General features: G+C 33.6%; 2 protein-coding genes and 1 pseudogene across 4 annotated transcripts; 2 read left to right on the forward strand and 1 right to left on the reverse strand.

Moving 5' to 3' along the window:
- Nucleotides 1–866: 866 nt before the first annotated feature.
- On the forward strand, nucleotides 867–1,408 carry LOC116112261 (glutathione S-transferase DHAR2-like). Its single transcript, XM_031398418.1, has 3 exons — nucleotides 867–953; nucleotides 1,052–1,142; nucleotides 1,261–1,408. The coding sequence occupies exons 1-3, from the start codon at nucleotides 896–898 to the stop codon at nucleotides 1,406–1,408; spliced, it is 297 nt and encodes a 98-aa protein (XP_031254278.1). The 5' UTR covers nucleotides 867–895.
- Nucleotides 1,409–2,981: 1,573 nt separating this feature from the next.
- On the forward strand, nucleotides 2,982–5,693 carry LOC116112260 (annotated as a pseudogene).
- A 3,144-nt stretch (nucleotides 5,694–8,837) lies between these two features.
- LOC116112277 lies at nucleotides 8,838–10,349 on the reverse strand. 3 transcript variants are annotated; one of them, XM_031398438.1, is made up of 3 exons: nucleotides 10,295–10,349; nucleotides 9,793–9,898; nucleotides 8,838–9,281 (listed from the first exon to the last, which is right to left on the reverse strand). In XM_031398438.1, the coding sequence occupies exons 2-3, from the start codon at nucleotides 9,860–9,862 to the stop codon at nucleotides 9,118–9,120; spliced, it is 234 nt and encodes a 77-aa protein (XP_031254298.1). In that variant the 5' UTR covers nucleotides 9,863–9,898; nucleotides 10,295–10,349; the 3' UTR covers nucleotides 8,838–9,117. The 3 variants fall into 3 exon arrangements, with proteins under 3 accessions (XP_031254298.1, XP_031254296.1, XP_031254297.1); XM_031398436.1 differs by lacking the exon at nucleotides 10,295–10,349 and adding an exon at nucleotides 10,103–10,233; XM_031398437.1 differs by lacking the exon at nucleotides 10,295–10,349 and adding an exon at nucleotides 10,103–10,165 and having other exon boundaries at nucleotides 9,793–9,892.
- Nucleotides 10,350–16,230: the final 5,881 nt, after the last annotated feature.

Here is a 16,230-nt window from a genome sequence, read left to right on the forward strand (position 1 = left end):
TTATGAATTTCTCTTGAAATTATTTGGAATATACCATTTTTTGGAATTAAGTGTATGTACATACAAATAAAATATGTTGGAGGAAGTGAGAAGGTAGGTGGAAAGTGATGTAATATTTATTTATTTTTTAAATAGTTAATAATGAGAATGATTGGCTAGATCACGTGAGTTGCATGTGGATTAGGTTTTGACTCAAAAATAATAAAATCTTGATTAAACTAATAATGGGTCAGTACCGCCTCCAACAAATGAGCTATATATTCAAAAAATGAAACAATTATCATTGGGTTGGGCCGACAAAAGCCCAGCCCAGCCCATGATTTCCCCTGAGATAATTTTGGGCTTCTAAGCCCATCTTGATTACCCTAGTGGGCTTCGTTGCTTCCCATCATATTTAGATACGAGTTTCCTAAACAAGAACAATAATGATCCATGAAATGTTTTTCTAATTAAATTAAGAGTTAATAAAATAACAAAAATCTCTTTCTGACTTTCTAATTTCTATGACATAAGAAAAAAAAAATTTGACTGTTACATTTTAGGTGTTAAAATAAATAAACCAAAGAAATTACATAAATATTAATTTATTCGTAATAGTATAATTTATAACCACTCATTAATCAGCTAAAAATTCAATAATGATTTTTGTCATTTCATAAACCTATTTAATCAAACCTAGGATCCATGTGTTTTAAAGCCTTAAACAAACTAAAGTTTGGTCGTTCAAGAGATATCCATTTTAAAGTTAATTTGAAACATAATATATATATATTACACAAAAGTGTGAGTTGGGTTGGTTTGGTTTTATTAATAGAGCAAGATGCTAAAGATCCGAGTCAATATCGTATGTATCATCCTTTTCAAGAAAACACTCTCATTCACTTACAGTCCACAAATGGCTCTTGAAATCTGTGCGAAGGCTGCCGCTGGTGCTCCTGATATTCTTGGAGACTGTAAGTTTTGTGTTTCTGTATTGTTTTGTGATTATTTTTTTATGGGTTCTGATTTTGAAATTATTTTGAAACTTTATGTTTCGTTTGTTTTTCTTTAGGCCCATTCACTCAAAGGGTTCTGCTAACGTTGGAGGAAAAGAAAGTTCCTTTCAAGGCACACTACATCAACACCAGCGACAAACCCCAATGGTAAAAGATTGGTTTTTGGGTGTTCCGATCGGTGCTATTGAGGGTTAAGCAAATGAATTGTTGTGATTTCTGAGAAAGGGGTTAATTGTCGTAAGTATTTTTTGTGATGAAATGTTAGGTTTTTGGAGGCAAACCCAGAAGGGAAGGTGCCAGTGATGAAGTTTGATGATAAATGGGTGCCTGACTCTGATGTGATTGTTGGAATTCTTGAGGAGAAGTACCCTGAGCCTCCTCTCGCTACTCCTCCTGAATTTGCCTCTGTGTAACGCTCTTAACTTGCCCTTCTAGATATTTTTCTTGATTTGTTAGTTCAAGATTTAATTTTGCAGTCTTTTGTATCCAGTTTGATGATACAGGAGAAGCAAAATTTTGTTCTGTGATTATTATTATTANTAAAAGGTTTTGAAACGACAAATAGGTACCTTCCGTCATGTTCTGTTAGTGATTTTAGTTTGATAATAGTGAAAAGACTAAAATACCCTTGAAAGTTTAATATTTTAGTTTTTTATAAATTTAAAAATTTCTAAAAAACCCCCTAGGTTTGCTAATTTGACTAAATACCCCAATATATAAAATTTTTATAAAATAACAAAAACACCCCCGCCACCCGTAGTGCCAGATTCCGGCCACCACCGTTGAAATCTGGCCGAAAAATTGCGTTACGTCACAGACCCATCGGATATGTGTCGTAACGCGTAGATCTGGCATTTTCCGGTAAGAACCGTGGCTGATCTGGCCGGAAAAGGCCAGATCTATGGCCAGATCTGGTCGTTGAGGCCGAAATCTTACCGACAAATTGTGTTATGACACAGACCCGTCGGATATATGTCGTAACACGTCGATCTGGCTGTCGAGGCCGAACAAGGCCAGATCGACACGTTATGACACAGATCTGACGGATCTGTGTCGTAACACAATTTTCCGGCCAGATTCCGGCGGTGGTGGCCACAATCTGGCACTGCGGGTGACGGGGGTATTTTTGTTATTTTATAAAAATTTTATATATTGGGGTATTTAGTCAAATTAGCAAACTTAGGGGGTTTTTTTAGAAATTTTTTAATTTATAAAAAACTAAAATATTAAACTTTCAAGGGCATTTTAGTCTTTTTACTATTATCAAACAAAAATCATTAACAGAACATGACGGAAGGTACCTATTTATCGTTTCAAAACCTTTTAGATACTAACTTATCGTTTCGACAAACCTCGTTCTCCCTTATAATATTACTTAAATCTCTGGGTCTACAGATTGATACTAAACTTAAGGGGTGTTTATGTTTTAAAGCCATCAAATAAATTAGAATATAAGCCAAGCTTCTGAACCATCGAATGACCTTGTGGGATCATGCACATGGCCGAGAATTAGGGTAAGTTCAATCAATAACTGGCTCATTGACTGCAGGGAGGTTTATTTGTCAAGATTTTAATGAAATCCCATAAAGAAATAGCGATTTTGATTACTTCCTAATCGAGTCAAAACCACATAATACATTTCTGAAAGAACGTACGATTAGGATGGCTGTTTCACAAAGCATGTTTGAGACAAGAAATTTTTTTTAAAAATGAAAAAGCTTTACCGTTTACTTCTCTTAAGTCTTAACAGTAAACTAAACCTGTTACTATTCTGAATGTGAAACGGGTGTTTTAGTTTATAACGCATGATCAAATTTTTAACTAAAAAAAAAAAAAAAATGGGTTCTGCTTTTTAGCAACAATTAAGGTGATCCATTATTTTTTACCTTAAAGTGAGGGAGATAACAAAAAAAGATTTTTTTTTTTTTTTATGTGGGACAGTGAAGGTAGAAACTTTCTAGTTAACAGCGATCCAGAAGCTTTTGTTTATTTATTTATTTATAGAAGGTAGTAGCGTTTACTCTCATTTGCAACATTGCTCCATTGTGAACGAAGAAGAAAACACTCTCATTCACTTACAGTCCACCAATGGCTCTTGAAATCTGTGCGAAGGCTGCCGCTGGTGCTCCTGATATTCTTGGAGACTGTAAGTTTTGTGTTTCTGTATTGTTTTGTGATTTTTTTTTTTTTATAGGTTCTGATTTGGAAATTATTTTGAAACTTTATGTTTCGTTTGTTTTTCTTCAGGCCCATTCACTCAAAGGGTTCTGCTAACGTTGGAGGAAAAGAAAGTTCCTTTCAAGGCACACTACATCAACACCAGTGACAAACCCCAATGGTAAAAGATTGGTTTTTGGGTGTTCCGATCGGTGCTATTGAGGGTTAAGCAAATGAATTGTTGTGATTTCTGAGAAAGGGTTTAATTGTCGTAAGTATTTTTTGTGATGAAATGTTAGGTTTTTGGAGGCAAACCCAGAAGGGAAGGTGCCAGTGATGAAGTTTGATGATAAATGGGTGCCTGACTCTGATGTGATTGTTGGAATTCTTGAGGAGAAGTACCCTGAGCCTCCTCTCGCTACTCCTCCTGAATTTGCCTCTGTGTAACTCTCTTAACTTGCCCTTCTAGATATTTTTCTTGATTTGTTAGTTCAAGATTTAATTTTGCAGTCTTTTGTATCCAGTTTGATGATACCGGAGAAGCAAAATTTTGTTCTGTGATTATTATTATTATTAATTTTTAACTTTTTTCCTGATCAATTTCTCAAGTTGAAGCAAACAGATGCATATCTTTCTCTTTTCCCTGTGGTTGGTTCCTCAGAAATGACTTGATTTGATCTGTCACTATAAGTTGCTTAAATTTGTATGTAAGGGGTATTGTTAAAGTTGAGCTTTTGCTCTCATTTGTGATGTGATCGTGTAGGGGATCAAAGATTTTCTCAACTTTCGTCCAGTTTCTGAAAAGCAAGGATCCGAATGATGGGACAGAGCAGGCTTTGCTTCAGGAATTGAAGGCATTGGATGAGCATCTGAAGAAACATGTACTAATAAGCTTGGAACATAGGGGCATCTGATTTATAGTATTGTTTTTTTTTTTTTTTTTTTTTTTTTTTCCCTCTGTAAATTGAGATTAATTTGTACGAGTATGAATCAGGGGGGTCCATTCATTGCTGGGAGAAAATCACTGCAGTTGATTTGAGCTTAGCACCAAAGCTGTACCACCTTGAGGTAGCTCTAGGGCATTTCAAGAAGTGGAGTGTCCCTGAGAGCTTGCCTCATGTCGCAACTACATGAAGGTATGAGGCTTCATAAATCTTCATTGATGCTGTCTATTTCTTGATTCTGACTGGTCTTGAACAATTAATCAGTGGAGTTCTTGGTTAGTCGTATTGTTTAAGGTGAGCATTTTTAGTTGTCTATAGAATTTGATATGGCATCTTCATGCTGAAGGTACACCAAAGCCGAAGGAGTCAATTTATTTTGGGCTTGATATTACCAGCTTGACACTGTTTTTCTGCATTTCCTATCGCATTTTCACCCTTTATGGGCCTTAACAAGATTAATTTCTCAACTATAAACGCATACTGGCGGATGTAGAGTTAATTGGTTACCTATCATGTGTTTAGCATTTTATCATCCAGAACTAGTATGTCTTTTCTGATCAGGAGTCCCTTTTCTCTTAGCTCGAAACCCTCTAGATATATTTCATTATATGAAAGTTTATTTAAGTAAATGAAGATACATACCACACACATATCAAAAGATGTTGAGTTGTTCTTGTCTGTGTTTTTTTAACTAAATAGATCCTAACTAGAGTACTTATTCTTGCAAGTTGCAACTAAGTTTAGGTTTAAATATTTGTTGCTACTATGTATAAGCACCTCGCAACATACAGGTTTACTTAACCAGGTGTTTTTTAAATAAGAATAAACTGGATTCTGGATAACTTTATTTATCGGATTGAAATGCTTCTGACTCTGTCATTAAAGCATGTTTGAGGACTGGCTCTGAAACTGCAGCCTGATAAGTTTGGCATGGCCTGATCTTCACACCTTTAAAATTATGAAACTTGTGATAGCATGCCTTGTTTTAGATGATATCGGCTAACAGAGTGTTTAATGTGTAAGTTGTTGTTCAAACATCATAAAATGGAATAGATCACTCTTTAGATTCTTAATCCTGTGAAAGTTTTGACTATTTGCAAATGAAGTGACGTGATTCCAGACAGTTCTCTGTAGTTCTATATAGTTGTACCTTATGAGAAATTTAATCCATTTACAGTGAAGAATTTAAATCCTTCTTAGAATGTGTTTGTCGGCGAGTGCTTATATCAGTAGAATGGGATTACAAATCAGATAGTGGAGTTTGAGAAATGTTCTAATATGTTTTGTGATCTTATCTTGCAGACACTTTTCAGTCGGGAATCATTTCAGAAAACCAAGCCTTCACCGGAACATGTGATTGCAGGATGGGAGCCCAAGGTGAATGCATGAACTAGTTCTAAGGCTTCTAAACTTTAGTTATGAAATGTGGGTGAGACTGAGTCTTTGCATAGCCAAAATGGAGAGTGGTCCTTTATCCAATAAATGTAGTGTTTATCTATCGGGTGTTATAGCTATGGTATCTACTGTTTATTGACAATGAAACTTCTTGGAGTTGCATGGTGCTCAGCCTTTAGTAATGTGATTATTAGCTTGTTTCTTGGTGTGTATTTATGGCGGTTGCATAAGATTCATATATAAGCCTATCAGTTTGTTGCCTAATCAGAGCCGTTTATTTAAAATCATAGAAAGCAATGACATATGAACAAGATCATTATATCAAAACAGGTAATGCTTTCTGAAAGAAAAATCGTTTGTAGAAATGTCTTATTTGATTCAAAGTTTTAAACAGGTAAGTTTTCAGAGCTCACTCTCCCAAAGGCAAAGTTACATCAAAATTATAACAAATATGAATTACATATATCATATACTACTATAGTTTAATAAAATACCAGTATTTTATACTATCTTTCCTTTCAAGAGTAGGATTTGAAGTCAAAATTCTTGTAAAGTTATGTTTAGGGCCGGGATGAAGAATCGTTAACTCAATTGGTCTTGTTGGGCTGGTCCAGTTTATATGAACTGATAGTATGGTTTTTACCGGGCCAGCTCAAATATGAACGCATTGTATTGGTATTTCAGCCGTAATAATTTTATTAACTGATTATAAATAATAGTGCCCACCTGTTATTCAAACAATTCCATCTTCAATTTAAAACTCTAGATAAGGGTAGATTTAGATCTAACACTTAATTAAAAATAAATAATTCTTAATCGTGTTGGAATGGTGGATGAGTATTTATCAGTTGCTGCAATGATTTTGGAACCGATTACTGGAAAGATGCTTCTATAATCGACAAAGTATTAGTTTGCTGGAGTGAGATGTTTAGGATGAACTTAACTGTCTTTAGAATCAAGGCAAAGAATTATTGGTATTGGAAGAAAAAACGTCTACAGTGAGAGCTAGAAGAGTTTATCCAGGGAACGAAATAACAATTACAGCTTCCTCTATTGATTAGATTAATGTAAACCCATAATGAAGAAAGGAGAAGAAGACTCATAAAAGATGAAGAAGAAGAAAACCTATAAAAAAAACAAAACATAACTGATGCGGACACTCTGATCATAAAACAAAACTTATGAGAAATCAAATAATTACTTTTAATTGTTTATGGATTCATAAAAAGTAAATATTTAACGTTGACTTCTAACAATTCATTTTTAAAATTCAGTAATGGAATAATTACTTTCTATTATTTAACGGTTAGCTTCTTGATTTAATCTATTCATTTCTACTTTAAAAAAGAAAAAAGAAAAGAGAAAGTACTCAAATATAATTTATCCAAAAATATAAAAACAAAAGGGTAAGACTATATTACATATATAAGCAAAATAATACCATTAATTTCTCATGGACAAACACAAATTCATCTAAATTGTACTATCATAGGTGACCATAGTTTTTATACGCAGGTATATGGTGTCTTCACAAACCATGACCCTTGCCTTTAAAAAGAGTTCTTAATCACTACTAGCTTGATTTCTACAGTGTTTAGTTCCATGAATTTTTGGAGATTAAGAACGAGTATACATGACAATAAAAATGCAATTTTTGGAGCCATATTTTTCAACATGCATAAGAGACTAAATGAACAGTTAAACGCTCATCAGCTCATGTTTTTATACAATCCAATACCACTGAGCTAAAATTTTGGTTTAATTAATGTCTAATCTAAACTCTAACTCAACCCTAGCATATATAGTACACCTATTCTACACATTTTTTTTTTTTTTAATGATGGAGGGTGTCTGGACCAGTTTACGCGTACCTCAACTAATCTCTCAAGACTCTGGAACTATCGGTCGAGTAAGAGTTTCAGTGACTACTCCTTATTAACAACAGAAGAGAGATTCAAACTCAAAACCTGTTGAATAATATACTCGAGAGTCCCTATCAAACCACTCGATTACCCATAAATACTGGAGTTTATTCCACACAATTACTATACATACTTTTTCGTATCCTTGGTTTTCAAGGATTAACTGAAACACCCACTTCTACTTAACCCTAATTTAATGATTTTTATCATCAATAACACTACAAGAAATTTAATGCCTTCCAATAAATCAACGACGTAAAAGTTCATTAATTATAACATTACAATGACGTATAAATACCCATTTATACATAATTGTATTATGTTGATGGTAGTAGTATTCTCCACACATTCGTCGACATGTCATATAATATTTAATTTCATGATGTTCCATGAACACATTTATTTAACTAGCACTATTTTGTGAGGGATGAAGTGAAAGTTGATAATAGCATATGAATTAATCATCATTGGGCGGTTGATTGGTAAATTAGGGTATTGTTGGGTATATTACTCAAGGTTTTGGGTTTAATTTACCTCTCTTATTAATACGGGTGATTGTGATTATTAATTTCATGACTTTAGATTAATTAAGATAGCTTACTGTCACGCACTTAACTTCTTTGCTAAGTTCGTGCGGCCTTAACCCTTCGAAAATGAGTTAAGCAGCCTAACGCTCACACAACTAACAAGCTCAAAGTATAAAATCTAGAGAGAGAAGTTTAGAGAAAATATAAACTCTATATTGAAAGGATTCTAGTTATGAAATTTATAAAGGAGGGGTGGCCTATTTATAGGTTAAACCTCCTCAAAGAAATGACTACATACATTGAATACTTAGTCCTTAAGTAAACTTAATCCCTAAGTAAACATTAGGTGGCACCCTTAGGTGGCAACCTTAGGTGGATGGATAAGTATTATCTTTTAAGTTTCTTTGCTACTAAGTTTACTTAACTACGAAGTATATTTAGCCACTAAGTAACGTGCAGCCCACTTGAGTCACCAAGTGAGCATGTCGTGACATTACCCCGAACACCTTCTGTGAAAAAAAAAAAAATAAATAATAGCAGATGAATTTGGAGCATTAATTGGCTCAAACAAAACCACTAACATCACCTTCAGTCACTGAGCAAAAGTTCATGATGTGACGAGGATATGATATGGTAAGTTGTGCCCACATCTTAACAAATAAATCTAATATCATCATATGCCATTCACAGCACAAAAGCAAAGACAAAGCCATGCCAAATCTTATACGCAAACGAATAACATATATGACAATCTATAAATATAAAATAGCAAGAAGATTCCAGATGTGTGAGTGTGAATGTCACCAACTTACCAGCACTTAAATTCATCAAGAACCTACTCTGTATATATATATATATATACATACAGATGCCTCATCTTACAACAATTTAAATATCCAATGATTCTACAACTGATGGTTGAAGAAATTGGAGTAGAAATTGAGTAGCAGGGTTACCCTTTTGTTTTATTGGTTTGGGAATTAATTAACACGGGATGCTCCGTGCTCTTCTGTATTGTGATTGTGATTATGTGAGCTAAGGGACCACTATATATATATATATATATTCTTGGTATTGGCTCGATATATATGTGGGTGGGAAGCATATTATATGTTACAGAAACCACAATACAAAGAGAGAGAGAGAGGAGATATCGTTTTCGAATTTGGTATTTTTGCTATTCGTCGTCGTCGTCGTCTTCATCAGCGGCTTTGGAGGAATCAGAGATCATCTTCTGGATCATTTGACTCGTCTCTTCCTCGGACATCCTATCTTCTTTGCTTTGAGATTGAGCATAGGCTTCAAAGAATTCCTTGTTTTCTTTCTCCAGCTCATTCCATACTGCGTATACGCATATATTACATACAACTTGTTAATTACTTGATTATACAAGTTTCATTTAAGAATCTCAGGGAGAGAGGAAGGGATGTAAGATGAAGCAAGTTTATTAATATCCATTCATAAAGAAACGACTTTCGTAAGAGTAGTGATCATGAAATAAATATACTATAGTGAATTATTTTCCATTCAAGCTTGAGTTGTGATAACTTTGATCAAAGATTCACGAGTCGTAAGTCATCATTCATGAAGTATATATACGGAGTAAGTTTGAAGTAGTAACCTTATGTTTTTCAATTCAATAACTTGTAAAGTTTAATAAACAACTTAATTAGTTGATGATCAATCCCTCTTTGTTTTTGTTCTTAATTATATTTAGTTGATGACAATAAAAGGGAAATATTAATTTCCTCATCGAAATCAAGCAGGTTTTACAGGAAGAAGTTCTATTCGATACGGGTAAATAGAGAAATCAGAATAAATGGAAAAACTGAGGTGAAGGAGAAAGACTAACCAGTGGAGGTGATGACAGGTTTGATGTCTGCATGTTTTGAAAGAGCTTCCATGCATTCTTCTTTTGTCATGCGGAATATCAAACACTTCTCTATCAGGTGCTGCACCTATAAACAAGTTTGTCACAATCACAAGCATGATCAATAACATAAACCCACAACACACAACACACAACGTACAGAAATCTAACATAAAAAAGAAAAGATGAGCCAAACCCAAAACAAGAAAGCCAAATAAACACTTGGTCTTAGAAATTAATCAAACATAAAAGGATCATCCGAACCCAGAAAACAAAGAACAAAAACAGCTACCATGTGTATATAAAAAGCAGAAGAGTCCCCCATAATAACCTCCCAAAGAAAAAAGAAATTAAGCAGTGATCTTCTTGCAATAAGCTCTTATGCAAGTATGTGATATAATTGAAGAGAAAAGTACTGAATATATATAACGAAGAGAGAAACTGAAAAGAGTTGGTGCAACGTGATGATTATAGAGAAGCATACCACAGAGGGAGAAGGTGATGGAGTGAGATGGGTCCAGGAGTCCCACGTGGGAGATAATTGATAATTGGTTGAGAGGAGATTAAAGGAGATCATACACGACCATTTATTTGTCTTTTTGGATTGCAATTAAGCTACCTCAACCCATCACTCCACGTGATAAGCGGGGCCCTTTCTTCCCCATGCTGACAAAATCTCTCAAATCCAGTTGGCCTTCTCCTACAGTAGCTTTTGATCTTCCTTAGCTTTGCCTTCCGTCAATTTCATTTCATGGAAACCATCGAATTAATTATTCTTCAATATGCAGCGTGATGAAAAGCTGGGTTGCATTCATTATTTTTTATATTTATATCGAATGATATTTTCTCTGTGTTAATCCCATACCTTGATGCGTTCAACACTCATTATTTTAAGCTTCTTTCAATTTCTTGCGATTAACTAGGACCGACAAACAACTGTTTAACTTGAATATTCAGACAATCAGCTCACTGTCATTATCTTCCTTTACACACAAGGGCCAGGACCACTTGGATTTCCCTACCATCTCCCGAATCTTAGCTCTCTCTTACTTTTAACTGGTGGCTTCACAATTCTCTCTCTTTTTTCCGATCATGTCAACTAGCTACACACATCACTTCGACAAACATGAATACATTACTCTCCACTTATATAATGAAGTTTAATTTTATAAATTTCTGGGAAAATCTGGAAGAGAAAGCATGGTCAAATTTTCACAATTAAGAAGCAAGATATATCTTAAATTTGGCAATAAAAACAGTATCCTGAAGCAAGAGCTTTTGACAGGTTTGTCTTTTTTATTCAGATGCATCGTACGATGATGTCAACATATTTCTTTAGGAAAAGAGAGAAAAATCATTTTACGGTTAGCAGGCACAACAAACCAACCAAGAATTGACTCTGAATTAAACAAAGCAGTTAATGCTTGAGTATGACATTAACGACTAAAGTGTTAGATATTTNACTTGGTCTTAGGAATTAATCGAACATAAAAGGATCATCCGAACCCAGAAAACAAAGAACAAAAACAGCTACCATGTGTATATAAAAAGCAGAAGAGTCCCCCATAATAACCTCCCAAAGAAAAAAGAAATTAAGCAGTGATCTTCTTGCAGTAAGCTCTTATGCAAGTATGTGACATAATTGGAGAGAAAAGTACTGAATATATATAACGAAGAGAGAAACTGAAAAGAGTTGGTGCAACGTGATGATTGTAGAGAAGCATACCACAGAGGGAGAAGGTGATGGAGTGAGATGGGTCCAGGAGTCCCACGTGGGAGATAATTGATAATTGGTTGAGAGGAGATTAAAGGAGATCATACACGACCATTTATTTGTCTTTTTGGATTGCAATTAAGCTACCTCAACCCATCACTCCACGTGATAAGCGGGGCCCTTTCTTCCCCATGCTGACAAAATCTCTCAAATCCAGTTGGCCTTCTCCTACAGTAGCTTTTGATCTTCCTTAGCTTTGCCTTCCGTCAATTTCATTTCATGGAAACCATCGAATTAATTATTCTTCAATATGCAGCGTGATGAAAAGCTGGGTTGCATTCATTATTTTTTATATTTATATCGAATGATATTTTCTCTGTGTTAATCCCATACCTTGATGCGTTCAACACTCATTATTTTAAGCTTCTTTCAATTTCTTGCGATTAACTAGGACCGACAAACAACTGTTTAACTTGAATATTCAGACAATCAGCTCACTGTCATTATCTTCCTTTACACAGAAGGGCCAGGACCACTTGGATTTCCCTACCATCTCCCGAATCTTAGCTCTCTCTTACTTTTAACTGGTGGCTTCACAATTCTCTCTCTTTTTTCCGATCATGTCAACTAGCTACATACATCACTTCGACAAACATGAATACATTACTCTCCACTTATATAATGAAGTTTAATTTTATAAATTTCTGGGAAAATCTGGAAGAGAAAGCATGGTCAAATTTTCACAATTAAGAAGCAAGATATATCTTCAATTTGGCAATAAAAACAGTGTCCTGGAGCAAGAGCTTTTGACAGGTTTGTCTTTTTTATTCAGATGCATCGTACGATGATGTCAACATATTTCTTTAGGAAAAGAGAGAAAAATCATTTTACAGTTAGCAGGCACAACAAACCAACCAAGAATTGACTCTGAATTAAAGAAAGCAGTTAATGCTTGAGTATGACATTAACGACTAAAGTGTTAGATATTTTTTTAGAAATTATACATGAATAGTTATAGAAAATCTAATGTAATAATTAAATAATAAAGAAAAGATGATTTTTATAATGCTTCGCATGTTTAACATAAACCTTATATATACTATTTTTTTATATAACATAAATCTTATATATATTATTTTTTTATATATGAAATATTAAGTAAATCTCTTTTTTATAGGTTATCTTTGTTCTAAGAATATAGATTACAATCTAAACGATGTTTTTTTATCAAAATCTCGAAAATGAGAAGAAGAATAATCTATTTATAGGAGAGAGATTTAATATAATGGTTATAAATCTATAAGTAGATAAGTATAATGTAAATCCTTCCTTACTTTTTATTAACTAATAACATAAAATATATCTTCAAATTATTTATAATTTAGATAAGTGTATGATTATTACTCGCTCGTAAATAAAACCTGAATATATCACTAATTCAATATTAGTGATAGCTGTATTCTCTGTATCTTGAAATGACCTGATAACTCTAGATAACTCGAATTCTTTCTAAACTCTTATCTGGGTTGATGTAAGCCTGCATAAACCCACCCGATTTTTTAACCATAACAGGAAGCAATATTTGTTTTTGCTTTTGATATTTTCTTCGGTACACACTACACAGTAACTACATTCATAACTCTTCGCACGATAATCGAGTAAAAATAAAGGTGCTTTAGACATGACGTCTGACTTGAACCCCATTGATAAATACAATTGGCGTTATTGAGGCATATGATTTCGCGTGATTTCAACATCATTTAATAAGCTTAAAATATTTTATAGGGGAAACGACTTACACCTACCCAAGGTCGGGCAAAACGACAGATTAATACTTAAAAAGTTTCAAAAATATAAATAGGTACCTTCTTTTAGTGAAAAGACTAAAACCTTTTATAAAATATTAGTCTATTTTTCTAACTATTTTTAGACTTTTTAAATTTATTAATTCTATCAAATATCTTCAAAAAAATTTAAAAATTAACAAAAAATACATTTATCCACCCTTACTTATCAGATTCTGATAGCCACTGTCGGTGATAGTTAGAATCTGTCATAACAGTTTATACCACCATCGAAAATGATCAGTAGTTCATCGATCTAGTATTTTTCAGTCAGATCCACCACAGATATAGTCAGAAAAGGCTAAATCTGATCGTTGACGGTCGTAACACTCCATCTTTGGTCGTCAGGGCCAAAGATGCGGCGATGGCCAAGATTTGGCCATTATTGACAGTCAACGACGGCCATTTCTTTAGCCGTCACTTTCCTGTCAGATTTGGCATTTTCATGTCAGATCTTGCCTTTTCCGACCAGATCCACTGTAAATTTGACCGAAAAAAGCCAGATCGATGAATTACTGGCCATTTACAGTGGTGGCCGTCGAAATCTGACAAGTATAGGTGAGTGGAAGTGTTTTTGTTAATTTTTAAACTTTTTTTTGGAGTATTTGATGGAATTAATAAACTTAAACGGTCTAAAATAATTAAAAAAATATACTGATATTTCTCAAAAGGTATTTTATTCTTTTCACTAATGGAAGGTACCTGCTTGTCATTTTAAAACCTTTTGGATGTCATTTCGCCAAACCTTGGTAGGTATAAGTCGTTCGGCACGATCATTTCATGTGATTCTTATCGTCCAATCAACATTTTTCTACTATCATTCATCTCTTCTCAAACTCAAATTTAACATAAAAGAATAAATTTTAGATGGAACGTCAATAACCAGGCGGAGCCTCCAAGTCGACCATGAGGTAATAATCAATGAATTCCTTCGTAAATTCTGAAAAAATTGGTGGGATTGGGCTGCTATATACCCATCAAATAAAAAAAAAAAAAAAAAATCATATTTGAAACCATACTTGGGATTTTTAATTTAAATTTTAGTTATTCATTATCTTAGTTTAATGATTCAAATGATTGATTTTATATATATAAAACGGGAGTATTCAAATTAGTTTGTGTACATTTAAACTAATGTCTAATGCCTAAACTAATGTTTAATGCCTGTTAAACACCCTATAAATTTAATGTTCTAAATAATCTATAAATATAATAAGTAAACTACAAGGTATATATATATATACCCGTCAAATTTCTGGCTTCACTTGCTTACAGTACGATACAACTAATGAGTTTTAACTTAACCATCACGTGCATCTCAGAACTCTTGGAAACCTGACAAAGAAATGCTGACAAATCACTTGAAATCTAGAACCTCCTTCATTGTATATATGTACCGAGATTCATGGAGACAGTAAATTAATATGATGGTCCAATCATTAATTTTTACCACATTATTGTGGTACTAAATTAATGAAAAGCAGCTTTTGTTAGCGACCAACCATGTTTTTTCTGCATAATGTTATATAAATATAATGACCTTTTTCTTGTGTTTGAATCATTTGAGAGATACTTATCATATTTGTACAATTATTTTAGTATATTGAATTTATAAAGTGTTTTGCAAACCTGAAGATTAGATAAGTTCTGATATGAGTCTGGATATCGTAGTTGACTATATATATATATATATATCCCATATCTTAATACATTTATTAGAAGACTAAAAAAAAAATTAAATATGTTATATAGATACGTGGAAACGTAATTTGGTTTTTTCTGATGAGAACGTACAACACTAGTAGTGACCACAACATATCATTACAAAAGAGGAAGGAGAGATTTGTTTTTTCCAACTAATAATAAATTGGGCAGTCGTCTTCTCAGTTTTGGAGGAATCCAATGTCAGTTTCTCCATCATTTGACTCAGCTCTTCTTCCAAAGTTCGATCTTCTTTTACTTTTGAGTTCGAGCTCCTTGTTTTCCTTCTCTAGCTCCTTCCGGACTGCGTATGCATGGACATTTAGTTTAATTACATGATTATTTACACACAATTACACAAATTAATTAATAAATCAGCTAGAAATGCATGCATTCACAGTAATCATATCACAAATATGTTATTTCTGAAGGAATTTTGTGTGTAATTGAGTGATCAAGCAAGAGTCTCAAAGATAGATGATAAGAGAGATAGGAAGAAGCCAGTTAACCTGCCTTTGCCTGATATCCAATAATTAGTATTTAAGGAAATGCTTCTATTAACATTAATATTGACCTTGAAACAAATAAAAGGGAAAAACTGGCTAGCCCAAGCTTAATATCATATCATATGACCTTGCAGTAATTTACTTGTTAAATTTTCAAGGCATAATTAAGATCAACATAGGAATAGCTAGGTTTGTTATATGAATAATGCATCAGATACCGATTTTTTGCACCAAATTTTTGTAGTGAAGGGTGTGATATCTAGTTAGACACAGTCACGTTAGAGACAACACTTATCTTTCATAAATAGACGCTCGTCCAATAATTATAAACGTCTATTTATATTTGATGGACGATCGTTCATCACGAATGAACGACTATCCGTAATTATGAACAAACGTCCACAAAAATAATAATGGACGTGCATCCACTTCATATGGACGCTCGTCTATAAAATTTTGAAACACAATAATGGATAACTATCCATACATAATGGACGACCATCTATTTTATATGGATAACCATCTATTTTATATGAATAGTCGTACATATACAATGGACAACCGTCGTCCATATTGAAATGGAGAGGCCAATATTGAAATGGACATTGAAATTTGTGGGTCCACATTTGCATTCACTCCCAACCTTACACAATTC

Source organism: Pistacia vera, unplaced genomic scaffold, assembly GCF_008641045.1.
Source record: "Pistacia vera cultivar Batoury unplaced genomic scaffold, PisVer_v2 Contig658, whole genome shotgun sequence".
NCBI lineage: Eukaryota > Viridiplantae > Streptophyta > Magnoliopsida > Sapindales > Anacardiaceae > Pistacia > Pistacia vera.

Coding starts and splice junctions, on each gene's coding strand:
- LOC116112261 (XM_031398418.1), top strand. CDS start 896: ATGGCTCTTGAAATCTGTGCGAAGGCTGCCGCTGGTGCTCCTGATATT. Junction 954..1,051: donor TCCTGATATTCTTGGAGACT/GTAAGTTTTGTG, acceptor GTTTTTCTTTAG/GCCCATTCACTCAAAGGGTT. Junction 1,143..1,260: donor ACCAGCGACAAACCCCAATG/GTAAAAGATTGG, acceptor ATGAAATGTTAG/GTTTTTGGAGGCAAACCCAG.
- LOC116112277 (XM_031398436.1), bottom strand. CDS start 10,135: ATGGGGGACTCTTCTGCTTTTTATATACACATG. Junction 9,899..10,102: donor CTGCTTTTTATATACACATG/GTAGCTGTTTTT, acceptor ACTTGTTTATAG/GTGCAGCACCTGATAGAGAA. Junction 9,282..9,792: donor ACCTGTCATCACCTCCACTG/GTTAGTCTTTCT, acceptor GCGTATACGCAG/TATGGAATGAGCTGGAGAAA.